We start from the raw sequence: 27,988 nt of genomic DNA, 5'->3' as shown, positions 1-27,988 counted from the left end.
TAGTGATATTTATCACTAAATGAGCTTAGCGATATTTTTTTTATCGCCACGCATTGCCAGATATTATTGCAGAGATAACATGCTATTAGCAACGTTTATCTCAAATGCGATAAAATATCCGGCGATAGCGGCTCAATGCGTGAATATCACTGGAAATCCAGAGATATTCAGGCATTAACGCCATTAGGGTCTTAACCTGAATATCTAACTCCCATTGGATTTACAGGTTAAGAAGTGGTCTGAGCAGGCGTTCGTTTTTGGCGATATTCGCTGTGCCTGCGTTGATAATAGGCGATAGCGATGTTAGCGACTGTTTTCAGTCGATAACAGGTTGGGTACGCCCACTTTGCATGTCATTAGCAATAATAAATATCGCTGACATTCAAAGCAAGCCCCAAACCACTCGCTATCGCCTACAAACTGTCTCTAACTGCTGTTAGCGACATCTTGCTAATAGTGCAATGAAATTATCGCTGCTTTAGTGGGAAAAGGTTTTGCTAAAGCGGTGATAAGGCCCTTGATAATATGCCCCTCTGTTACTCTGGCTGAAAATAACCCTGGACTATTCTTGAATCCCTGTGGGAGACAACAGAATTGACGCTGAGTCCCCATAATTGAGAATGCGGTCAGTACCTACTTTCTGGTGCAATGTTTTGACAGAAGAAACCGTTAGAAATATCTAATCTGGTTTTGTATTTTTTACGCATAATGTAATTCATTAGTGCTGCACTGTGTGCATTTTGTACCACAAAAGTTTTGCAACAAGAGTTTAGATGTCTGTAATCCAAAACTAGACGATATGTATTGTCTGGCTTGGAGACAGGAAACAAAGGATTGTTCATTGATGAGGTGCATGTTTTAATCACCCCTTGGTATTTAAGATGATCTAAGATCTCCCTGACTTGTTTTTTAGCTTCTTGCTTAACTGGATACTGCCATTGTGCAGTCGGTTGATTTTTTAATTGGATTTTATGGTGAGGAGAATCCTCATCCCATCTTACATGATTTTTATATGATGCAGGAGCCTGGGCTATTGCCCATTTCCTGGCATAGATATATTTTACATGGATTGGAATGTGGTTGGAGAAAGCTGGCATAATGATTTCTTCGCCATGTGGGCACTCCCTGACAAATTCAGGTGGCCAGTCTTGTTCAGCTAGAAGAATGTCATAATCCTGAGAGAGTCGCTCCCAAAAGAGTGCTCTTATATTTCCAGTTATGTCCCCCTCCATCCGGAGTGTTACTTCATATAACGTATGTGGGACACTAACCCTGGTATCTTCAGTTTCACCTTGGATGTACTCATTCAAGTCCACTGTCTCCAGATGATCCTTCAAGTTCTTGCGAGCTATGGTGAATTCTGCTACGCTGTCCAACATCATTTGAGGCCATTCCCCGTTCTTGAGTTGTGTCCTCAAGATCTTCGGCATGTCTGATTTTTAGACCTGCTACCTTCTTTTTTGTAAATTGAGTTTTCTTAATTTTTGGAACGTGTTGATCATCTTTGGACTTTACGCGTTCTTCTTTGTTTTCTGACCGTCCTCTTCTTTCGGATTTCTGTGACAAAGTCTGAAAGGTATGGGAGAAACGTGTATCAGTATCTTGATATCTATCAGGTTTTCTCAAAGTATCCCTATTCCTGAGGTTATACCTCTTTTCAGAGGGCTCCTTTTGAGAAGACCTACCTCGGGATTGAGAACGCTTCTCTTTAGAAGTTTGTTTAGTGTTCTCCCACATCTTTTTAGAAGGTGTAGGAGTGTTTTTGATAAAGACCTTTAACTGTATAACTCTATTCATTCCTGTAATTGATTAAGTAATTCTTCGACTGACATTACTTCAATGTCAGGATCAGGTCTGAAGCTCGCTAAAGCCAGACATGGTGATCCTGGTCTACTTAGTGGACCGACCTGGCAATGTGATTTATATGTTGTAGGACGCCTTTAAACCAGAGCGCATGCTCTTGGTATGTTAGTGGAATTTCAATGTTCTCGAAAGGAATGTATTCCCCTGGTGGTTGATCTTATTTGTAGAAGTGAAAGACTTTTATTCTTGGATCTGCTTCAGGGAAGATTATCCAAGAATAGAATACCTCTGTCTGCTGATATTCGTGTGCCTCTATCACAACAACTACCCTACCACCTCTTGATGATAGGCCATTTCGTATGAGGTTTGTAGTGATGGCTTTCCTTGAATTTTCTGGAATGCTTATAGCATCATCGTCGGTTTCTTGGAAACCTGTAAAGTTTAAAGTTTGTACTGCGTTTTCGCCTGTAGCTCCACTGCTCCCGGGATTATCTTCGACGGCCATTTTGTTGACTGAAAGTTTGCAAAGCACGTTTCAAGGAAACAAAGATAAGGTGAACAATATTTTGGTACACTGTATCCTTAATCGTTGAACAAACCAAAAACTAATACATAGGATTTTCGTCCTACTCAGTTATAGCGGATATTATCCTTTTACCCACTCCAGACGTCTATCGGAGTATTACGGAAAAAGGGGTCTCTTAGAAAAGCATGACTGAGTTACTTTAGTATCTAGCGTTAAATTAGTGCCTTACCAAACATTGGGCGCCATGTAGTGTAGTTCCTATATTCCAAATAGGCTCTGTGCATCGGAATAATATATCCTATAGATTTGACATAGGACTGAGGTCAACTAGGTCTCTATCGAATATACTAAACTTAATTGTGTGTGTGCCAGCTAACTAAGAGGTCACTAGAAACTTTCTAGAATACACAAGAAGGGATTAGTTTCTGACAACCACATAAACACGACAACTTTGTTTCCCAAGAATAAGAATATATCTCTCAGAGTCACAGAAACAATAGATAAGTATTTCACTCAGTCAATCGTTCATGCTTTGTTTCTATAGAGTTGCAGATAAATAGTGAGACGGGCATTTTTTTTAAAAAAAAGGGTTTCTTGAACAGTCTTCTTTCTCATGCAAGAGAGGTGAACTGCTACAATCGTTATGCAGACTGCAAAGTATAATGCGTACAGCTTAAACAGTAATATAAAATAATACTGTAAGAGCATTGTATGGTTTCTAAGCCACATAAAAATACATACATAAATAACATAGACTAAAATACTCAACTGGCGTTCTAAAATAGGCCTACCCCAATGTACCCAACCTAAGTATAGTACGAGGGAAGAAGTAAGTATTGTGTAGCTTAGCGTTAGTTTTTGCCAAGAATCTACCAAAGGTTTCTCTAGGTTCTAATCAGCTCCATACCTTGTTAGAATGAAGGAGGTCTCTGTCTCGGGACTCGATTTCCCAACACCACGCAAGGGGAGCCAGTGCATCAGCTTGAGAGTCGGCTTCCTTCGGCACTTGCTGTAGCGAGCTGCGTCAGGCAAGTAGGACTTCGAACTGCTACAAACCACCGTATCTTGCTAGAGCAAGTGAAGGTATATTTATACCTTGAAGGTGTTTAGGAATGCCATAGTTTGACGTAAAGTCGGGCATATGAACGTCAGGAAAGATCCCCTAGGGAATTGTTGTTCTTTGTAAAGTAACTGAGTTCTTGGACAAATCAATATTCAAGCAAGGGGAAGTCCCTGACTACTTAAGCTGGTTTTCCAAGAAATCGTTGTGACATTTGGTACGGGTGGAAGTAGCCACGCCTGTATGTGGGTAGCATGGGCTATGACTAAATAAGGGCTTGATTCCTATGCCTACATAAGGGCAATGTGAATTGTACCTACATAAGGAAATGAATCGGGAGAATTCACTCGGAGCTTAAAACGCCACACAACAGCCTTCCCTACCGCACCACCGGAGAGCGAATCTAAGCTGAGCCACCTTTGGAAGAAAATGTTTCCTTCCGTCAGCTTGGGACTGCGGTTGGTAAACACTGCATGTCTGTTGGGCCGTTACACCCACTCTGTGTGGGATATGGTGGCGCAGGTGCTGCCACAGTTCCCGGAGGAGACCCGGGCCACACTTGCCTGTGCAGTTACTGAGGGGAGAGATGCATAAAAGTTTGCCATCCGCTGTGGGCTGGATACCGCTGACACACTTGGCAAGTCCCCGGTTGTTAATTGTTTCTTGAAAGGCATAACTCATCTCTTTCCTCCTATCCCTTTTGTTATGCCGCAGTGGAACTTGAATCTAGTCTCAAAGTACTTAATGTACACTCCCTTGAGACGCTTCACAACTGTCCTTTGAGGTTTCTGTCGCTTAAAACTGCATTCCTGGTAGCCATTAAATCTGCGAGTAGAGTGAGTGAGCTCCAGGCTCTTTGCTCCAAGCCTCCTTTCCTATCTGTCCATCCGCACAAGGTGGTTCTCAGGACTCATCCATCTTCCTTTCCTAAGCTTGCCATTGCCTTTCACATCAGGCAGACCATCACTTTGCCAACCTTCTTTCTGCCTCCGCATCTTTCAAAAGAGGAAGAGAGGCTCCACCGTCTGGACCTAAAAAAAAGTTGGGCCGTACACAAGCGAACAATCTCCCGATGGGCCATTTTGTATAACAAAGCATGCTATTCTCTGGCAAAGAAGGAGCCTCCAGTGGGGCTGCACACCCATTCCAGCAGGGCAACGGCAGCCACTACTGCTTTGGGAAGAGGAGTTCCTCTAAATGACATCTGTCAGGCAGCTATGTGGGCCTCGTTGCACACATTTATGAAACACTACTGCCTTGACAGTCAAATCCAGAGAGATGTCTTTTTTGGCTATTCTGTTCTCCAGGACTTTCTGGTGTGATCTTGGTTCACAGACCCACAGCCGGAGTTGGTATTGCTGGGGTATCTATCCTAAGGTAAGGAATCTATAACTAATGTGTTTCTTACAGATGAACAAGTTACTTACCTTCGTTAACAATATATCTGTAAGAAACATAAGTTAGTTATAGATTCCTAACCGCCCCATCCATCCTTCCTGTTCTGCGAACTGACTTCTAGGGTTGAGGACATCCTTTCAGGCCCTAGTTTTGTGCGCCAGTGGTCAGTCTCTTGCATGGCTATGCGTTTCTGGTGTGGAGAGTTGTGTACAGAACTAATGTCAGTGCACAAGGGTGGCATCTAAGTAGCTGCCATGATGCCAACAATGGACGCGGAGCCGACCGACGCCACCTTTTGACGCGCAGAGGTACTGCTGACGAAAAAACTTTCCGTATCCAGTCTGACTCCTGGGGGTAATTCTAAGGTAAGGAATCTCTAACTAACTTATGTTTCTTACAGATATATCGTTACCGAAGGTGAGTAACTTGTTAATTTTGCTAATGTTGTGCATTCATGATTATTGTGTAAGTGTAAGTGGCACATGTGTCGAGGGGGAACTATAACTCAACTTTTAATTAGGGTGCATAGTGACAAATCGTGCAGTAGTTATCCAATTCATAGAGAAGGCATTGTTTACCGACACATATTTAAGATACTATTTTTGTGTCTATTTAGTTTCTGTTCCTCATCAAAATGCACATCAAAATACACAGTTGATTGCACAGAGAAATCCCTAAAATGTGTTTATTCACTAATAAAATGTATTGCTGGGCTGTGTGGCCAGTTACTAAAGTTATCTCTTATTGCCTTTAGACCACCCACTAAACCTTGCAGGCCTCATTGCCCAAAATAAGAGTCTACATACAGTGGTGGAGTCAGTATCTCTCATTCAATTCCCCTTCCCTTGTGTTTACCATTACCCCTCATCTTCTTGTTGCAGGGATTCTGCTTAGTCACAGAACTATGCTTGGGATCACAGAACCTTAGTAGGCAGGGAATTGGTCAGTCTGCCACCTCAGTGCCAATGAGCCCAGGACTCACCAGCTATAGTGTCTCACTTGCCCTCCGACTCCCTCACAGAGGAACAATTGATTAGACACCCCAGAATACAACACTCCCGACCCTCTCAGGAATGGCAGTTGCAGGACACACCCTTTCACTCGCACTCTCATACTAGTCCACAATAGGTTTTGGCAGAGACACGAGAAAAGTGTAAAATGTTTATTTTAACTATTGTGCTCTAGTATGCAGTATATGTGCCACAATAAGTGCGAAAATGCCTAACCCAAATACAGGAATCTTAGTAAGTAGTCCATAAATCATAAACAGAGGTGTCAATATGTAAGACAGGGTATCCTAAACTCCCTCCAGTTCTACTGAAGCTAAATGATTATATATCAGAAGATCTCTTGGTGTTAGCAGCAGACCCCGTACCTTAGCATACACAGATGAAAGTTTTATATCTCAGGTGCTCTCATAATCTTTTTCCTGAAAAGGTCCCTCTCCAAGTGTGTATGTTTCCTATCTGTGCATACCTATATAACAAAAGTATGTGTTCCCACAAGGGAAACAGCGTTTACAACGCTGCCATTACATCGCGTTCCTATTACAATGCGGTTGTTACAACGACCGCGATGTTAGAACGTGATACCTTTACATCGCAAGTCATTCGTTTGAAATGCTGTATAGGGCGCTCTAACCTAAGGAATAGTATAATTTACTATTCCAACACCTTCCCTACTGTGGTGCAGGCTGAAGTTGGAATCGAAATTATACTATTCCTAAATCCAGCGCGCCCCATACAACAAGTCGATCTAATGAATTGCGATGTAAAGGTATCGTGTTCTAACAACGCAGTCATTGTAACAACCGCGTTGTAATAGAAGGAATGTTAAAGCATGCAATGTAACATGCTATATTCATTCCCAAACAAAAGCTGCATTTGTGTGTTTTGTCTAGGTGCTAGGGCCTGACCAGAACAGAAAAACAAGCATTTGCAATGCAATAGGTCTCGCATTTACAAGCTTTTGAGCTATTGGCATTGTAAAGGACAGTGCCTTATATTTATGTTAAATAAAAGGCACAATGCCAATAGCTTAAACTTTCTCAAATGCGTGACATATTGCATTGCAAATGTGTTTGTGCTATAAATATTTAAAAAGCATTACGAGAGTGCAAATGTGTTTGTGCTATAAATATTTAAAAAGCATTACGAGAGTGCATGTCCTGTTTGCAAAATCATGCAGGACAAAGCTATTTGAAAAAGTAGTGCTCAGAGGCTGTAAGTAAAGCCTATATAAGTACTAACACACGTAACAGGGGATGTCACCATGGAATTTTACAAAATGTGGCAAGGCAGTACTAAGGCCGGACTACTAAGCCTATTGACCAATCAACAGGTATAGTTTACAGTGGACAATAACAAAAGTCAATGAAAAATACATTATAGCCAAAAGACCAAAAGCAGCAGACAAGGTCAAGCACAACGGATCTTAATGTTCTTGAAGTTAGGTGGTGCAATCACTTCCAACATCCGCTGCCTTAGGATGAACAATTTACCAAAATGCAAAGAAACAAAATGGAAGGTGCACTCAAATAAAGTCAATATAGAAAGTAAATTGTAAATGTCTTCTTCTTTATCCAAAAGTATTCATGAAGCAAAGGCACAGCCAATCGGTTTCGTTCCCATTTTTTGCCTTTAGGCTCTGACAGAGCCGGGACCATATCACAGGTGTGGCATTGTTCCTTCGCTTTTTGACTTTGGTCACTACTTGACATTTAGCTGTTATGCTACGTTAGCGGTAAACATACTTTGGACTACTTAAACATTGGACCTCTTACACCGGGCTGCCGTTTTAATACGAGAAATCTTGCTGAAGACGTCACAGTCCTTCCGTATTTATTGTCTTGGGGCTATCACTAGCACTTGCAACATAATCGATTTCACCGCACCAACTGGGACTACTCGAGTTCATCTCTACTAGGGCTGACATTTCCCTAGCTAAGGAGACCACCCTTGGCCTAGCGAGTTCGCTGTCAATCCTGGTTCGCATAATTTGTTGACTTACGAGTGCTGCCCCTTAAGAATACTAGCTTGCCCTGACGAAGTTCCTAAAGGCAAAAAATGGGAACGAAACGCGTTGGCTGTGCCTTTGCTTCATGAATACTTTTGAATAAAGATGAAGACATTTACAAATTACTTTCTCTATTGACTTCATTTGAGTGCACCTTCCATTTTGTTTCGTTGCAATGAAAAATACAGTTGGAGGGTGGACGGAGCTTCAAGTTCCTACCTAAATACAGCATGCCTTGCAGAACAGTGCATGCGCTGCCCAGGCTCAACCTAAAAATCAGATAATTATGCAGCATATAATGAAATACTGAGGTAAGTTAATACTGATGAAAATACTCACAGCTGCAGAATCACGTTTAAGCGGTTTCCCTGGGTTTACCTTGCACCAACTACTAATCTGGAATCAAACTGTTTGCTAAATAAATCTAGCCACAATCTAGCCTACTTATTTGGTAAAGAAATTATATGTGATTACGAACAAGGCCAATGAGACAGCACATAAAGAAAAAAAAGACAACACAAAAGAGGGTCAGACTGTCCTCAATCATTAAAGAGAATCGGAATGTCAATATGCCAAACCAGAACAGACTGCAGAACAAAACAAAATACATTTAATATATAAGCAGATCTGAAGGTGTGTTCACACAAACAAGTATGTATTTAAGAGAAGAACATTGCTCTCTCGTTTTCACCATAATGGGACCAGTGGCACTATACAAAATCATGGGTCTCTTCTGCAGAATATGAGAAGGGGCCCCGCAGCATCACATATCTCACAGATATTCATAGGCATTCAAAGGCATGTGGGTTCCTTGAATGTTGGGGGCTTCCTGCACCACACCTCTGAAGGAAATATATGGATTAAATGTAGAAACTTTCCAGGGACAACCCTGCCCTCCTAATTGTTAAGAATAGCTGCACGTTTCAACTATGTGTCCATTTGAACAACAAGAACCTTCTAAAGGGTGTTTACAAAATCTGTTTGTAAATCATGTATAAATGTAACGCATGTATCTGTAACTTCAGGTCCTGAAAATGATAACGCTGCAAGGGATTTAACACAGAACAGACTGGTTCTGTAGAAAATATTGTGCAAGCACATTCCCGTAGTTGTTCACTGCTGCACGCATGCACTATGAGTACTGCAGGGTGGCATGCTGATGCAACACACCTGACTCAGTGGTTGAACAATATCTTATAGGCTGAAAGGCTACTTTGAGCCGTGATGTGCCAGGCTTTGAGGGGCACATTTGTGAGGCCCTTGCGCCACGTTTACGCCGCTGTTGCGTCACGCAAGGCGGCGTAAACGTGGCGCATCCCTACGAACGATTTACAACGTGACGTATCTAGGCAGATGCGTCACGTTGTAAAGCCCTGCGCCGCTTGTGGGCGTTCCGGCGCAGGGTCGGCGTTCCGGGGCAGGTGCGCCTCGCAAAAGTGGCTGAGTGAAATCTATGAGATTTCACTCAGTCACTTTTAAGCCAATGCTGCGTCAAAAGCCTGCGCCTGCTTGAAGCAGGCGTAGGTCTTGACGCAGCATTGTTAAAATGGGGCACCCCCGAGCCTTGCTGGAGCTGCGTCGCGCTTGCGACGCAACTCCAGCAATGCGCCACATTTCCGGCACAGATGCGTCACTGTGGCGCATGTTAACTGGCGCATCCCTGGGGATGCGCCAGTTAACATAAATCTGCCCCTTAGTTTTGTACAATTTCTCTCTTCCGCTGCATTCACATTGCAAGTTGTTGGACACATGCCATTAGCATCCTTTGCCATGACACTGTTTCCTGCCTCCCACTGCTGCTGGTGTGTGAGTTTTATAAACGTAAAATTCCATTCAGTGGCACAGGAAGGAGGCATTAATCTTCATGCAAGCAATACACACGAGTTCATTGACCAAACATGAGGGTGATGATAAAAAAGGCAACAGCGACAACGGGGATCAGAGGAACCCGTACAGAATTTGGACCTGGCACTAATGCACGTTCTGCACAGAAGCTACGTCCGTTTATCACTAGAAGAACAATTTCTTCCCAGAAATAATGCATAACTAATAATGCATAACTGGCACCCAAGCGGCCATTGTGCATTACCAGTGTGCAAATGAAATAAAAACATTATTAATAAAAAGCAACCTTACTTGTCAGTGGCCTCGCAGGCTGGCAGTGCCCGATTTTGCTGTGCTGTCGCTCTCTTCTTTGTTTTACATATGTGCTGGAGGTGAAGGGGATGGAAGGGAGGGGGGCAAGGGGAGAGGGCTGAAGTAAGGAGAGGCACCCGAGAGGCTATTGTGGTGAGCCACACATTTGGTAAACATTAATCCGACCCCCGTTAGTAAAACAAGCAGAAGGTCACCAAATCAGATTGCCTGAAATTAAATAAGCAGCAGGTACTCGTTTTAAACACCAGGAAGTAAGGTGCACTGGAAGTGAGGTGCACTAGAATGCTGACCGCGTTTTGTGCTGCGCGATTGGCTGACATTAAATAAGCAGCAGGACAGCATCTACAGTACTTTTGATGTTCCAATTAAATCGGTAGCAAGGATTCGGATAAAGTAAATAGGTGTGACCGCGCTTTGAGCTGAGCAGCCCGACACACAACAACAAAGGGAATGTATTTTTTTTAAAAGTAATTCAATGAAAATAAAAAGTGGAGGTGGGGTGGACAAGTCAGAGTCCAAGCAGAGCTGGAGAGTGTGGGACAGCGGAGAACGAAGAAGAGCAGAGAGCGAGTAAGTGACAGAGAGCCGGTCCTGGTCTTAAACACCAATGAAGTGCACTACAATGCTGACCGCGTTTTGTGCTGCACAAATCCGATTGCCTGGAATTAAATAGGCAGCAAGACAGTAGTTCCGATTGAATCAGTCGCAAAGAGTCGGATATAGTAAATACGTGTGACCGCATTTTGAGCTGCGCAACCCGACACACAACAACAAAGGGATTTTTTATTTTACATAAATTCAATGAAAATAAAAAGTGGAGGTGGATTAGACAAGTTAGAGCCCAAGCAGAGCTGGAGAGTGCGGAACAGCTCAGAGCGAAGAAGAGCGGAGAGCAAGGCACAACGGGCGCTTGCCTGAGCAACACGCATTGGTGGGGAGAGGTGAGGGGCGGGCACGATTCACTCACGGGAGCGATAATTGCGACCAGATGGGCCACGCCCTCCTGCAAATGAATCTCCTGACGTGCACGCGTTGCCATTGAAGGCAATGGAAGGCGTGTATATGCTTGGCTGAAAAGCCAAAGAGACGGCAAAATGTCATTTGCCTTCTTAGCGCATGCGCCCTGCGAAGGAGAGACCTAACAATGGGCATTGTTGTTCAACCATGTCTACATGCTCAGACTAAATCCCAGGAAAGAACAGGACGTCAAAACAACATCATGGACTGTGTGAAAGGACAGTGTGGCACAAAGCAAAATATGTTGGTACAGTATTGTGCTCGAAACAGAGGACATTCTACAGCATACTCATGCTAGCATAGAGAAAACCACAATGGGCCTGCACAGGAAATATGGCATTGTCTGTGTGATCATTGCTGGTTTCGATGAGAGACAGAACAGTGTATCACTCTTGTTGGATGGTGAGTACAGGATAAGTGCAGTCAGAGGTACGGCAGAGACCAGATGTAAGTAGATAGCGGTACATACAGATAGAGACATAGCTAGATAGATAAATACAGACAACCGACTACCCACTTATTCAAATGTATGCAGGGCGGTCCAGAAGCCAAATAGGTAACTTGTTTGTGTGATACAAGACATTCGAATATATAAATGACCACTATCCTATAACGTGTTATACTGAAACCGGTGATGTTCTGTTTTGCTCTTATTACTGGTCTGAATATTAAAAGTCAGTAATTATGACATTTGCTACATAAGTATTTCGAAAATGTTTGAGTAAGGGTTTATCGGAAGATGATCCTCTAGGACTGATGTATAGATTTGTACAGAAGTTGTTTTTTCATATCACCAGAAGAGGTGAGATTCTGTAGTTTATTTTTCATAAATTAATAATTTCACATTTTCAGTCTAAATATAACCCAGAATTGAATTTCTTTCCTTAAAACAGACTTCATCTTTGGTATTTGTGACAGTTGATCCTGACGCTTTTTGGTATCCCAAGCCAAAAAGCACTTCCAATAATAGAGACCTACACGATGTTTACAAGACTGCTGAGGAGAAGGTAAAAGAACACTCGAAGCAGAACTATATATATTTTTGCTTGGAAAATGCGTGTTTAGGTATTTAGATACTTTTGAGTGGATAAGTAATACATTTTTGATGATACTTCTAAATTATTTTTTTCAAGAGTACATAGTTTTAGGAATGGGTGGTGAGAATATTTGACTGTTGTAAAAACTTGCAATCATGCTCATGAATGATATATAAAATCTGGGGGCATATGTAGGTAGGCGTTAGAGATTTGCAAACGCCGGAATTCTCAGAATTCCGGCGTTTGCGAATCGGAAATGGTGCTTTGGTATGTAGGTGCATATTAGCAAAATAAGGAATCACAAAAATTGTGATTCCTTATTTTGCTCAAGCATTTAGAAATCGCAATTTTGCGATTCCTTAAATGCTATGAAGGAGTGAATTTTAAAATGTGGTTTTGGTTTAAGGAATCGCAAAATACCACCTACTCCAAGTAGATGGTATTTTGCGATTTCTTTTCAAAATGCATATTTTTTAAAAATTCAAAGTGCCTTGTGGCGCACAGACATGCCCTTAGGGCAGAGGTCTTCAAACTCTTGTAGGCTGAGCCCCCCCAGCTGAATTTGTTTAGATGTTGGGTCCCCCACCTCCTGACGGAAATGTCTGGAATCGACCCCCACGCGCATATTCTGGGCATATCCAGCAAATAATGTTCAATACAATGAGAGTGTTTAGTAAACTGCAGGTTTGTGAGTGGGTGTGGTGTAATGACGGAGGCTTATTACACAGCTCAAAACACCACTTTCCAAGATAAATTGTGCGCAAATTGTTTTTACTAGACAGTTGAAAGTCAGCAGAGAGGGCGCTGAACGAACACCTAATTGAGAATTCCTTAGTGGCACGATAAGTTGCTTGCCTGAAGCAATGGGGGTTTAGAACACTTCAGGCTTATGTTAAAAAAAAACCTAATAATAAATTAATGATGTTTTCTATTTTACTTCAGAGAAATGTTGTCTGACAGACTTTGTGATGTCATGGACATGTAGGGATTTTGGGTGCCCTTGGCAAAAACTATGTTGGGGGTCCCTGTTCAGTACAGATTTGAGTTTAAATAATTTACTTTCAGCTCTGCCATACCCTATTTAGCCAGGCTACTAACGGTGCACAGGCGCTGTAGTCGAAATTCTAAAAGCATTTACATCTATTATTCAGATATAGTGATGTGTTTTCACTGTTGTAACAAAGCAGCAGCCCACTAATTTTACAAAGAATAATATCTGTTATATCCTCCAATTTCTCCTATATGAGGACCCGCATGGATCTAACTTTTTTATAGTTAACTTTTTATGGTTGTTGCATGAAACAAACACATTTCTCTGCAAATAATACTAGACTCCCTCACATCAATCACATAAAAAAACCAGTATTTGCAGGAATCTGTTTAGGAATTATTCCAGGCCATCAGGGCAACAACAGAACTGTCTCTATCAAGGGGCCCCTGGAAGGCTGGATTGAATTGCATTTAGATGTCTCCTTTTGTAATTTAGGACAAAAACCTTGATGGGGCAGGACATTCCCATACTTGTGTACAGGGGTGAGTGAGGTGACCATATAAATTTGGGGGCACATGTTAGTGCAGAGTGGGACTAATGAATGTATGGTTAGTGGGGGGGTTATTTGAGTGAGATTGCAGATTAAGTAGGGAGGAGGACAGGTGAGTGAAGTGTCACAAGTGCAGGTTGAGTAGAGTGCTCATGTGACTGCAGGGTGAGGTACAGAGTGATCACTGTGAGTGGATGAATGGTGTGAGTGTATCAGGATTAGTGTGAGTGCAGGGTGAGGGTGAAAGTGAAGGGCAGAATGAGGAGCGAATTGTCTGAATGCAAGGTGCAATCCCAGACACTTGAAATAACTGAGCATGTTATTGACGGCAGTGTAGGGTTTCAAATGTGTTAAACTATTGCTAATATGGCAGTAGCCAGGGATCAGGGTGGTGGAAGAAAATAATGTGCTCATCCCTCAACAAACTTCCAATTTTATGATTAGGGTTGCCAGCTTATTATTTTGATGTCACAGATGATATAAATATAAGCAGTCAACAAAAGCTGAATTTTCAGCACTTGTCTGTGCATACTCTGAACAGCAAATATAAATAGAAAGAACTTTTAATTGTTTTCTAGAGCTGCCTGAATAATCCATGACTGATAATAAAAGGGAACAAAGACAGAAAAGTCACATTACAAATGAATAAGTACAGGGCCGGCTTTAGGGCAGTGCAACAGGTGCGGCCCCACTGACCGCTGACCTATGGAGGGGGCCGACCTCATTGGGAGGTGCTGTGTTTAGCAATAACTTATGAATGGCACATATGCCTGGTGATAGTGAAAGAATCAGAGGAGGCAGTCATGGGGTGTGGGGGCACCAAAAACGATTCTCGCACCAGACTCCACCAGCGCTAAAGCCGGCCATGAATACATACTATTTAGTGTGAAGACAGGCAATTTGCAGGCTGTTTAAACAACACATGGCTGGTTGGCATTTTGTGAGTCTGCCTGTGTAATTTTAAAAGAAACTTTCAGGGACGTTTTAAGGATTTTTGGGGCCCTGGGCCAAATGTATTTGGGGGCCCCAGTTCGGACCAACTGATCCAGTCTCAGCTCTTTCATGCCTTCTTTGGTCAAATACTAAATGTGTGTACATCTGATATTCAGGGATAGTGATGTGTGTTTTCAGTATGTAACACAATAGCAGTTCACTAATATTACTGCTATTAATCTCTGTCACACCCTCCATTTCTCATATGTGAGGTCCTGTATTGATCTAAAATATTTTTTTTATATGGATGTTGTATGACCCATAAACACATTTTGTCTGCAAAGTGTCTGTAATAGACTCCTACACATTAAAAATTAATGATAGAAAATTGCTATTTACAACATTGGGTTGAAAAAAATGTCAAGGTCATGAGGACAAGACTCTGTAGAACAGAGCTGGCTCTTTCAGTCACCCCCTCAAACCCACCCCTCCCCCTTTGAAAGGCTGGGGCCCTGAGCCAGAGCCCACCTTGCCCAGAGCCCACTTTGCCTATGCCTTGAAACGTCCCTGGAAAATGTGTCTCCACTCTGGGAAGAGCTAACTCTCCCAGGAGGGGGTTAATTCATAAGAGCTGAAATGCTTCAGCTGCAGTGGGAGGCAGGGTTCTTCTCTGCTAAAACTGAAAGCTGTCTGTTGGTTTGCTTTTGGTTTTAGCAGAGGAGTCATCCTGCCTCCCCCTGCAGCTGAAGCTGTCAGCTCGTGAAGGGTATACTCAGATGTGAGTCCCTAGCTCATTGCACCATCGGGATTCAAGCAAGCCGGGCCGAAGACGGCTGAAATGCCAGAAACCGGTCCCCGGTAGCTTGTTTCCTTCCCAGTATAAGAATTGGCTTGGTAGTTTGGTCTGCCCTGTTCCCATGATGCACTGGGCCAGGGTCAGACTAATTTGCATATAGCCAAGTTCTGAGCTGGGATGGTGCAGTGAGCTAAAAAACGGTGATGGATCAAGCCCTGATCTTTGGACTGGGTAAGAGTGGTCTGCTTAATTCAGACACTCTGTTCATCACCACCCCCTTTTCTGAATCATTTTTGTCCACCATAAGCGTGGAAGGGTATACTCAGATGTGAGTCCCTAGCTCATTGCACCATCAGGATTCAAGCAAGCCGGGCCGAAGACGGCTGAAATGCCAGAAACCGGTCCCCGGTAGCTTGTTTCCTTCCCAGTATAAGAATTGGCTTGGTAGTTTGGTCTGCCCTGTTCCCATGATGCACTGGGCCAGGGTCAGACTAATTTGCATATAGCCAAGTTCTGAGCTGGGATGGTGCAGTGAGCTAAAAAACAGTGATGGATCAAGCCCTGATCTTTGGACTGGGTAAGAGTGGTCTGCTTAATTCAGACACTCTGTTCATCACCACCCCCTTTTCTGAATCATTTTTGTCCACCATAAGCGTGGAAGGGTATACTCAGATGTGAGTCCCTAGCTCATTGCACCATCAGGATTCAAGCAAGCCGGGCCGAAGACGGCTGAAATGCCAGAAACCGGTCCCCGGTAGCTTGTTTCCTTCCCAGTATAAGAATTGGCTTGGTAGTTTGGTCTGCCCTGTTCCCATGATGCACTGGGCCAGGGTCAGACTAATTTGCATATAGCCAAGTTCTGAGCTGGGATGGTGCAGTGAGCTAAAAAACGGTGATGGATCAAGCCCTGATCTTTGGACTGGGTAAGAGTGGTCTGCTTAATTCAGACACTCTGTTCATCACCACCACCTTTTCTGAATCATTTTTGTCCACCATAAGCGTGGAAGGGTATACTCAGATGTGAGTCCCTAGCTCATTGCACCATCAGGATTCAAGCAAGCCGGGCCGAAGACGGCTGAAATGCCAGAAACCGGTCCCCGGTAGCTTGTTTCCTTCCCAGTATAAGAATTGGCTTGGTAGTTTGGTCTGCCCTGTTCCCATGATGCACTGGGCCAGGGTCAGACTAATTTGCATATAGCCAAGTTCTGAGCTGGGATGGTGCAGTGAGCTAAAAAACGGTGATGGATCAAGCCCTGATCTTTGGACTGGGTAAGAGTGGTCTGCTTAATTCAGACACTCTGTTCATCACCACCCCCTTTTCTGAATCATTTTTGTCCACCATAAGCGTGGAAGGGTATACTCAGATGTGAGTCCCTAGCTCATTGCACCATCAGGATTCAAGCAAGCCGGGCCGAAGGCGGCTGAAATGCCAGAAACCGGTCCCCGGTAGCTTGTTTCCTTCCCAGTATAAGAATTGGCTTGGTAGTTTGGTCTGCCCTGTTCCCATGATGCACTGGGCCAGGGTCAGACTAATTTGCATATAGCCAAGTTCTGAGCTGGGATGGTGCAGTGAGCTAAAAAACAGTGATGGATCAAGCCCTGATCTTTGGACTGGGTAAGAGTGGTCTGCTTAATTCAGACACTCTGTTCATCACCACCCCCTTTTCTGAATCATTTTTGTCCACCATAAGCGTGGAAGGGTATACTCAGATGTGAGTCCCTAGCTCATTGTACCATCAGGATTCAAGCAAGCCGGGCCGAAGACGGCTGAAATGCCAGAAACCGGTCCCCGGTAGCTTGTTTCCTTCCCAGTATAAGAATTGGCTTGGTAGTTTGGTCTGCCCTGTTCCCATGATGCACTGGGCCAGGGTCAGACTAATTTGCATATAGCCAAGTTCTGAGCTGGGATGGTGCAGTGAGCTAAAAAACTGTGATGGATCAAGCCCTGATCTTTGGACTGGGTAAGAGTGGTCTGCTTAATTCAGACACTCTGTTCATCACCACCCCCTTTTCTGAATCATTTTTGTCCACCATAAGCGTGGAAGGGTATACTCAGATGTGAGTCCCTAGCTCATTGCACCATCAGGATTCAAGCAAGCCGGGCCGAAGACGGCTGAAATGCCAGAAACCGGTCCCCGGTAGCTTGTTTCCTTCCCAGTATAAGAATTGGCTTGGTAGTTTGGTCTGCCCTGTTCCCATGATGCACTGGGCCAGGGTCAGACTAATTTGCATATAGCCAAGTTCTGAGCTGGGATGGTGCAGTGAGCTAAAAAACGGTGATGGATCAAGCCCTGATCTTTGGAATGGGTAAGAGTGGTCTGCTTAATTCAGACACTCTGTTCATCACCACCCCCTTTTCTGAATCATTTTTGTCCACCATAAGCGTGGAAGGGTATACTCAGATGTGAGTCCCTAGCTCATTGCACCATCAGGATTCAAGCAAGCCGGGCCGAAGACGGCTGAAATGCCAGAAACCGGTCCCCGGTAGCTTGTTTCCTTCCCAGTATAAGAATTGGCTTGGTAGTTTGGTCTGCCCTGTTCCCATGATGCACTGGGCCAGGGTCAGACTAATTTGCATATAGCCAAGTTCTGAGCTGGGATGGTGCAGTGAGCTAAAAAACTGTGCTGGATCAAGCCCTGATCTTTGGACTGGGTAAGAGTGGTCTGCTTAATTCAGACACTCTGTTCATCACCACCACCTTTTCTGAATCATTTTTGTCCACCATAAGCGTGGAAGGGTATACTCAGATGTGAGTCCCTAGCTCATTGCACCATCAGGATTCAAGCAAGCCGGGCCGAAGACGGCTGAAATGCCAGAAACTGGTCCCCGGTAGCTTGTTTCCTTCCCAGTATAAGAATTGGCTTGGTAGTTTGGTCTGCCCTGTTCCCATGATGCACTGGGCCAGGGTCAGACTAATTTGCATATAGCCAAGTTCTGAGCTGGGATGGTGCAGTGAGCTAAAAAACGGTGATGGATCAAGCCCTGATCTTTGGACTGGGTAAGAGTGGTCTGCTTAATTCAGACACTCTGTTCATCACCACCCCCTTTTCTGAATCATTTTTGTCCACCATAAGCGTGGAAGGGTATACTCAGATGTGAGTCCCTAGCTCATTGCACCATCAGGATTCAAGCAAGCCGGGCCGAAGACGGCTGAAATGCCAGAAACCGGTCCCCGGTAGCTTGTTTCCTTCCCAGTATAAGAATTGGCTTGGTAGTTTGGTCTGCCCTGTTCCCATGATGCACTGGGCCAGGGTCAGACTAATTTGCATATAGCCAAGTTCTGAGCTGGGATGGTGCAGTGAGCTAAAAAACAGTGATGGATCAAGCCCTGATCTTTGGACTGGGTAAGAGTGGTCTGCTTAATTCAGACACTCTGTTCATCACCACCCCCTTTTCTGAATCATTTTTGTCCACCATAAGCGTGGAAGGGTATACTCAGATGTGAGTCCCTAGCTCATTGTACCATCAGGATTCAAGCTAAGCGTGGGCGGAAAATCCGTTCCGCTCGCGGATTTTGCGGATTTTCGGGAAATCCGCAATCCGCGAGATTTGCGGATTTCCCGCAAAATCCGCAAATTCGCACGCAGCGGATTTTTTTGGCGGCGCGCGGCGTTGGTGATACAATTTTTGCGGCGCGCGGCGTTTATCATCGTTTGCCGAGTTGTTTTTTTCGATAGTTTGCGAGTGCTGCGCCATTTTGGATCTTGCTGTGTGATCCCGCGGGAATTGGCGAGCGCGATTACGTCATCGCGGCTTGCCAGCGATAGTTTGTCAACGCGAGTACGGCGAGATCACGTCTCGCGATACTTCGCAATTGCGAGATTTGAGATGCGGCGAGCGAAAATATAAATTTGCAATTCTGCACAAGAAATCCACCAGCAAGCAGCATAAACCTTCTAGAAATGATGATTTTTATGTGAATAACTCCTTAGTTTGACATTTGCCTGCACTTTTTTAGCGAGGAGTCCATTTTGGGGAGGGGGGCAGGGGGGTGGGAGGAAGGAAGTGCCCCATAGTCTTCAACTTCCTGTTCCTGTTCAGCAGGCTCCTCCCAGTGCTTTGTCCATCTCCTGGTCACTTTTCATTCGGATGTGGACCTGGAAGGATTACTTTTTGTGGATGCTGCTGGATCTTTGGATTTGAGGCCTTTTTGACTTTCTTTGGATCACTGTTGGATTAGAAATTTTACAAGTAAGTTTGTTTGGGGCATTACAGTTGCTGCAACTAAAATTTTGGGATTTTCGATTTTTGGGCTGTTTTGGGGCCTTTTCCCCAGGGGTACTCAGTGGTGGGTGTACTGTGGTTGTCTTGAACTTAAACATCATGGAGGCCATAGATGAATTGGGATTGTGCTGATTTTTCTGTGTTTTTCGATTTTTTTTTTTTTGTAAAATTTTGTGTTTTTCGATTTTTGACCTGTTGTTGGGGCCTTGACCAGGGGTAGTGAGTGGTGCATGGGCCTAGTCTTTCTGTGGGCTGTCTTGAATTTAAACATCATGGAGGCCATGGATGGAATGGGATTGTGCTGATTTTGCAGTGTTTTTCGATTTTTGGGCCTGTACTTGTGGCCTTTTCACCAGGGGTATTTGAGTCTAGCATGGGCCTAGTCTTTCTGTGGGCTGTCTTGAATTTAAACATCATGGAGGCCATGGATGGAATAGGATTGTGCTGATTTTGCAGTGTTTTTCGATTTTTGGGCCTGTACTTGTGGCCTTTTCACCAGGGGTATTTGAGTCTAGCATGGGCCTAGTCTTTCTGTGGGTTGTCTTGAATTTAAACATCATGGAGGCCATGGATTGAATGGGATTGTGCTGATTTTGCAGTGTTTTTCGATTTTTGGGGGTGTTCATGGGGAGGGACATGCCATGTGGCTGGTGGCCATTTTGAGTGCAGCTACAGGCACTGGCCATGTGCTGGCAGGCAAGTGGCCATTTTGAATGCAGGCTTTGTTGTTAGGCCTCCAACCATTTTGCCTACTTTTCAACCTTTATTTATGCCCAGGGGTAGTGAGTCTTGCATGGGCCTAGTATTTCTGTGGGTTGTCTTGAATTTAAACATCATGGAGGCCATGGATTGAATGGGATTGTGCTGATTTTGCAGTGTTTTTCGATTTTTGGGCCTGTACTTGTGGCCTTTTCACCAGGGGTATTTGAGTCTAGCATGGGCCTAGTCTTTCTGTGGGCTGTCTTGAATTTAAACATCATGGAGGCCATGGATGGAATAGGATTGTGCTGATTTTGCAGTGTTTTTCGATTTTTGGGCCTGTACTTGTGGCCTTTTCACCAGGGGTATTTGAGTCTAGCATGGGCCTAGTCTTTCTGTGGGCTGTCTTGAATTTAAACATCATGGAGGCCATGGATGGAATAGGATTGTGCTGATTTTGCAGTGTTTTTCGATTTTTGGGCCTGTACTTGTGGCCTTTTCACCAGGGGTATTTGAGTCTAGCATGGGCCTAGTCTTTCTGTGGGTTGTCTTGAATTTAAACATCATGGAGGCCATGGATTGAATGGGATTATGCTGATTTTGCAGTGTTTTTCGATTTTTGGGGGTGTTCATGGGGAGGGACATGCCATGTGGCTGGTGGCCATTTTGAGTGCAGCTACAGGCACTGGCCATGTGCTGGCAGGCAAGTGGCCATTTTGAATGCAGGCTTTGTTGTTAGGCCTCCAACCATTTTGCCTACTTTTCAACCTTTATTTATGCCCAGGGGTAGTGAGTCTTGCATGGGCCTAGTATTTCTGTGGGTTGTCTTGAATTTAAACATCATGGAGGCCATGGATTGAATGGGATTGTGCTGATTTTGCAGTGTTTTTCGATTTTTGGGCCTGTACTTGTGGCCTTTTCACCAGGGGTATTTCAGTCTAGCATGGGCCTAGTCTTTCTGTGGGCTGTCTTGAATTTAAACATCATGGAGGCCATGGATGGAATAGGATTGTGCTGATTTTGCAGTGTTTTTCGATTTTTGGGCCTGTACTTGTGGCCTTTTCACCAGGGGTATTTGAGTCTAGCATGGGCCTAGTCTTTCTGTGGGCTGTCTTGAATTTAAACATCATGGAGGCCATGGATGGAATAGGATTGTGCTGATTTTGCAGTGTTTTTCGATTTTTGGGCCTGTACTTGTGGCCTTTTCACCAGGGGTATTTGAGTCTAGCATGGGCCTAGTCTTTCTGTGGGCTGTCTTGAATTTAAACATCATGGAGGCCATGGATGGAATGGGATTGTGCTGATTTTGCAGTGTTTTTCGATTTTTGGGGGTGTTCATGGGGAGGGACATGCCATGTGGCTGGTGGCCATTTTGAGTGCAGCTACAGGCACTGGCCATGTGCTGGCAGGCAAGTGGCCATTTTGAATGCAGGCTTTGTTGTTAGGCCTCCAACCATTTTGCCTACTTTTCAACCTTTATTTATGCCCAGGGGTAGTGAGTCTTGCATGGGCCTAGTCTTTCTGTGGGTTGTCTTGAATTTAAACATTATGGAGGGCATGGATGGATTGGGATTGTGCTGATTTTGCAGTGTTTTTCGATTTTTGGGCCTGTACTTGTGGCCTTTTCACCAGGGGTATTTCAGTCTAGCATGGGCCTAGTCTTTCTGTGGGCTGTCTTGAATTTAAACATCATGGAGGCCATGGATGGAATAGGATTGTGCTGATTTTGCAGTGTTTTTCGATTTTTGGGCCTGTACTTGTGGCCTTTTCACCAGGGGTATTTGAGTCTAGCATGGGCCTAGTCTTTCTGTGGGCTGTCTTGAATTTAAACATCATGGAGGCCATGGATGGAATAGGATTGTGCTGATTTTGCAGTGTTTTTCGATTTTTGGGCCTGTACTTGTGGCCTTTTCACCAGGGGTATTTGAGTCTAGCATGGGCCTAGTCTTTCTGTGGGCTGTCTTGAATTTAAACATCATGGAGGCCATGGATGGAATAGGATTGTGCTGATTTTGCAGTGTTTTTCGATTTTTGGGCCTGTACTTGTGGCCTTTTCACCAGGGGTATTTGAGTCTAGCATGGGCCTAGTCTTTCTGTGGGCTGTCTTGAATTTAAACATCATGGAGGCCATGGATGGAATAGGATTGTGCTGATTTTGCAGTGTTTTTCGATTTTTGGGCCTGTACTTGTGGCCTTTTCACCAGGGGTATTTGAGTCTAGCATGGGCCTAGTCTTTCTGTGGGCTGTCTTGAATTTAAACATCATGGAGGCCATGGATGGAATAGGATTGTGCTGATTTTGCAGTGTTTTTCGATTTTTGGGCCTGTACTTGTGGCCTTTTCACCAGGGGTATTTGAGTCTAGCATGGGCCTAGTCTTTCTGTGGGCTGTCTTGAATTTAAACATCATGGAGGCCATGGATGGAATAGGATTGTGCTGATTTTGCAGTGTTTTTCGATTTTTGGGCCTGTACTTGTGGCCTTTTCACCAGGGGTATTTGAGTCTAGCATGGGCCTAGTCTTTCTGTGGGCTGTCTTGAATTTAAACATCATGGAGGCCATGGATGGAATGGGATTGTGCTGATTTTGCAGTGTTTTTCGATTTTTGGGGGTGTTCATGGGGAGGGACATGCCATGTGGCTGGTGGCCATTTTGAGTGCAGCTACAGGCACTGGCCATGTGCTGGCAGGCAAGTGGCCATTTTGAATGCAGGCTTTGTTGTTAGGCCTCCAACCATTTTGCCTACTTTTCAACCTTTATTTATGCCCAGGGGTAGTGAGTCTTGCATGGGCCTAGTCTTTCTGTGGGTTGTCTTGAATTTAAACATTATGGAGGGCATGGATGGATTGGGATTGTGCTGATTTTGCAGTGTTTTTCGATTTTTTTGTGCTCTATAACTGAACTGATGTTCCTCTGTCTTCCATTTTTTTTAGGTGCACAAGACTCAAGAGAACCACCAGTGCCAGGAAGAAGTCCTGCAGCGGTGTGTGTGTGCAGCATAACGTCACGCGACGTCACGTCTGGCCTCAGACAACTCTACAATTCGTGCAACTGCGGCCTGCTGTCTGACCTGCTCTGAAGAAGATGGCCCCGCCCCCAAAGAAAGTTCTCCGTAGCTCCTCTAGCAAGAAAGTTGCTAGTAAGGAGCAGAAGAAGCAAGTTACCAAGGAGGCTGGTGTGCCACCCGCCACTTTTTTTGGGAGCAAAAAAAAAAGTACGCCTGCAGCAGCAGGATCTGCTGGGGACCAACCTGAGAGCAGCACCCCTGCTCCATTGGGTTCAGTGCCTCCACCACCACGCCAACTTAAGTCAAAGCCCTTGAGTGCTTCAGAGGCAGTCAGTGTACTTCTCCAATCACCATCGACCAGTGATGTTGGCTCATCGCAAGAAAGTAGCAGCAATGTCCCGGAATCAACACAGGTTGTTGTAACTCATCTGACAAGTGTTGAACAACCACAGCCGCAACAACAACACCATGTGCAAGTACACGCCCAAGTACATGTGGAAGGAGAGGCAGCAAAAGGAGATGCGCAAGCAAAGGTGCATGGACGTTCACAAGTGCCCACAATAGTTGTTCCTCCCGAAGTAGGGGCACATTTGGAAATCGACAATGAAGCTGAGGTATCATTGGAAGCCACTCCTCCTGATGATCATTCATTGTCTTCCACATCCCTAGCAAGGAAAAGATCAAGGGGGGTGTCTACATCTTCTTCAAGCCCACCTCGTTCTGGTGCAAGTGATCTGTCTTGGGAACCACAACTGCGGTCTGACAGTGAGGCAGAGGCACACCATGATCTGGCACCGGTACCTAAGCGTAAAAGGAAGGTCGTCCAAAAACTCAAACCTATGGAGTGTGATGAGGCTCAACAAGAAGTGACAGATACTGCTGGTGATGAAGCCTCTCACGATGACGACGAGCCAGTCATCACAAAGGTCACTGCAGCCCCACCGGGCATGCAGCAAAGAGACATTTTGACCCTATCCCGAGAAGCTGCTGAGCGTGATGATGATGTCGGCGAGGAGGCAATGGAAATGGAATCATTAGATTTGGAGTTAAGTAGTACACCAAAACCTACCGCTTCCATATTTCTTCGCAAGAAGGTACCCACCTCGTCCTCGACCTCAATTCGTGGTGGTGAAAGTGCAAAACGTACTGAAGTTCGGCAATCCACATCCTCCACTTCATCTGTCATTAGCAGCAGGACCACCACCACCAGTATCGCCGCCTCCTCCGGCCCCCGAAGACATTTCAAGTCTCCAGTTTGGGACTTCTTTAGTGTTTGCCCAAAAAAGGAAAACGTAGCCATTTGTAGCCTTTGTAAGCTTCGATTTAGTCGTGGTAAGCTTGGTTCTAACTATGGTACCGGAGGCCAGAGAGGTCATCTTGAGAGAAGGCACGCTGTCGAATGGTTTCCGCACCTAGAGGCGGTCAAGAAAGCCGGAATTGCACGTAATGAAAACGTTGATTTGTCATCTGCTGATGACGAGGAGGTAGAAGAAGACGATTCAAACACTTCACTTACACCCAGTTCCCATGTCAGCAGCACACCCCATGGGAGCCACACTAAGAGTGTGGGAGAGAGTGAGACATCAATGCGGAAAAGTTCATCAGCGAGCGTAACTGGGTCGAAGAGATCATCATCATCCCGTAAATCATTGGTCCAGGGCAACATTAAAAAGATGTTGTTTACAGAAGCGCAATATGAACGCAACCACCCAATGACCCGTCTGTATAACACTAAGCTGGCTAAAATGCTAGCTCTGGACCTTCTCCCTTTTTCTTTTGTAGAAGGGGTTGGTTTTCTAGAATTAGTGACAGCGCTCTGCCCTAAATGGAAGGTTCCTAGCCGGTTCTATTTTGCCCGAGTTGCGGTTCCAGCACTACATGAAGATGTTCTGAAGGTATTTGGGGCAGCTTTGCAGAAGAGTGCTGTTCACACTATACATCTGACAACAGACATGTGGACCAGTGGCGCAGGCGCTGATTACATGTGCATCACTGCACACTGGGTCTCTTTTTCAGGGGCTAAAGCAAAGCTAAACTCAGGTGTTGACACTAACATTGTTTTTAAAGGTGCTCGGAAACATGCAACACTAGCCATGTTTGGTTTGGAGAAACGTCACACAGCAGAAAACATTTTGGATGTCTTTAACACAAAGGTCCTTAACTGTCTGTCCCCACTAAAACGCAAGGTTGGTTATGTTTCCACGGACAATGGCTCCAATATAGTGCCGTGTTTGGCGCACTGTATAAACCTGGTTGTCCAAAAATTCTTGGGTAATAAACGCAGTGCAGCGTACAGTGTATTGGAGAACTGCCGAAAAATTTGCAAGCATTTCAGGCATTCTTTTAAGGCCCGCAAGCAGCTGAGGAGCATGCTATATCAATGTCAAATGCCAGTGAAAGCACTCATCCAGGAGGTGGTAACACGTTGGAACTCAACCTTCTACATGCTTGAGCGTCTGTATGAGCAGTATACGCAACTCGATCAATATTTCTTGAAAGAGGGTATAGAGGAGCTGAGGATGGGTGGGCCGCAATGGAACATAGTTGAAAGCCTAACACGCATGCTTCGTCCTTTTGGGGTCTTCACACGTGCAGTCAGCAAGGAGGACTCTAATTTGGGAAAAGCTATCCCATTGTTGTACATGCTGGAGGACCAACTGAAGGAGGTGTGTTCTGTGTTTCGAAAAGATGACAAAAAGAAAGACTCTTCTTTGCTTCTGGCTGAGCAATTATTAGGGCTCCTACAAGGTGATGAACGTCTTCAAAAGATCCACTCAGAACAGCATTACATTTGTGCTACTATTCTGGATCCACGCTACAAAAAGGCGCTGGCAGGCAGAGCATTCTTTCCTTTTGCTGATGAAGATGTTACAAAGTACAAACGTTGGCTAGCCTTGTCAGCCAAGAAGTTTGAAACAGAACGGCTGGAAATTGAAGGAAATGGCAGTACATCAGCAGGCCATCCCCAGTCAAAACAATCCACTTCTGCACCTGTGGCTGTGGCACAAGTGACCTCTCAGCCGTTAAAGACACCGGCAACCGGATCATCTGCACGAAAGACAACAGAAACATTGGAGGCTGAAGAGGATTGGCTAGCTCTGCGTGGGTTTGGTTCTCAAAAGGTCAGAGGCACAGCAAGAGCTACGCAAAGTGGAGGAACCTTGGAGGAGGACCTTGAGTCGATGGTGAAGGACTATCTGAATGACTCCACAGAGGTCTATGTTAATTCTGACCCATTGGCGTATTGGCATGGGAAAAAAGAATTGTGGCCACAGCTCACCAACCTGGCTTTAAACTACTTGTCTTGCCCACTCGCAAGTGTGTCTTCTGAACGGGTTTTCAGTGCGGCTGGTGGGATTGTAACTCCCAAACGGAGCCGCCTCTCGCCCAAAAATGTGGAGAGGTTAACAATGATCAAGATGAATCAGCACCTCATACCACCAGATATAAGAGTACGAGAGAGCGTGCCGGATGAAGAGGAGGTGGCCAGCACCATAGATGAGGGAATTTCTACTCTGTCAGGTGGCACTGACCTCACCCTGGCTGAATTCGCAGAGTATGATGACGAAGCCTTATTCTTATTCCTGGACCGTGATACCGACTTCGAGCCCTGAAAATGAGACAACGAATCAATAACTTTCTTTTTCATCCTTATTCACTTTTATTCCTGTGTGTCTGTCTTTCTTTGTTGTGCACAGTTAATATAATTCAAACTTTAATCAGATAATCACAAAAACAAGCCCATCAGCAGAACTGTCTTCACTTGTTTGCTAATTTATTTGAAGGTGCCGCAGTCTGCATTCCTCAGGTTCACAAGTTCAGAAGAACATGCTCCTCTATCCTCCACCTCCAGACTCCTATTTCCATCAAAGCAGAGGGCTGGTTTACGCCCAATGAAGAAAGACTCAGCACTTGTGGGGGTGTTGTTCTACCTCTTTGCAGGTGAGTTGACGGGTCTGGGGCCATTGCTGGGAAGCACTAAAAGTGGTTTGTGCCAAATCCGAGGCGGAAAATTTTTTGTGTTTTTGATGACTTGCTTGCCTTTGAGGTGCTCTTAGGGGGGGTTCCGTCTGTTTGTGGGTGAGTTTCGTGGTCTGAGAGCATTGCTGGGACACTCTAATCTTGATTGCATTTGCTTTTCAGGAAATCCGTCGTGCCAACCCCGACTTATGGCCTAGCTACGCAGCGCGTTTGGACCGAAGGCCCAGAAATATTGCAAGTATGAGATTTTGCTTTTGGCCTGTTTGGGGGTGTTATGCTTCTTGGCGGGTGGGTTGCCGGGTCTTGGGGCATTCCTGGGAAGGTCTAATACCGGGTAGAAGTGGTTGGGACAAAATCCAGGCCGATTTTTTTTGGGGCTATTTCTGACATTTTGCTCTATGTAGCGTTTTCGGGGGCCTGTTTGGGGGGCTTCCTGGTGTTTGCGGGTGAGTTTCGTGGTCTGGGAGCACTGCTGGGACACTCTAATCTTGATTGCATTTGCTTTTCAGGAAATCCGTCGTGCCAACCCCGACTTATGGCCTAGCTACGCAGCGCGTTTGGACCGAAGGCCCAGAAATATTGCAAGTATGAGATTTTGCTTTTGGCCTGTTTGGGGGTGTTATGCTTCTTGGCGGGTGGGTTGCCGGGTCTTGGGGCATTCCTGGGAAGGTCTAATACCGGGTAGAAGTGGTTGGGACAAAATCCAGGCCGATTTTTTTTTGGGCTATTTCTGACATTTTGCTCTATGTAGCGTTTTCGGGGGCCTGTTTGGGGGGCTTCCTGGTGTTTGCGGGT

At 44.9% G+C, this 27,988-nt stretch overlaps 1 protein-coding gene across 1 annotated transcript in view; it reads left to right on the top strand.

Annotated features, from left to right (window-relative positions):
* Positions 1-27,988, top strand: part of LOC147734664 (uncharacterized) — a 5,992,067-nt gene that overhangs the window by 4,558,509 nt on the left and 1,405,570 nt on the right. Inside the window, exon 30 of the mRNA XM_086952471.1 lies at positions 11,870-11,983. Within this exon, the coding sequence (XP_086808597.1) occupies positions 11,870-11,983 (114 nt within the window). The remainder of the gene's footprint in view (positions 1-11,869; positions 11,984-27,988) is intronic.

Source organism: Lissotriton vulgaris, chromosome 1_2 (genome assembly GCF_964263255.1).
Source record: "Lissotriton vulgaris chromosome 1_2, aLisVul1.2, whole genome shotgun sequence".
In the NCBI taxonomy this organism is placed as follows: Eukaryota; Metazoa; Chordata; class Amphibia; order Caudata; family Salamandridae; genus Lissotriton; species Lissotriton vulgaris.
This window is presented reverse-complemented; position numbering and strand designations above follow the sequence as displayed.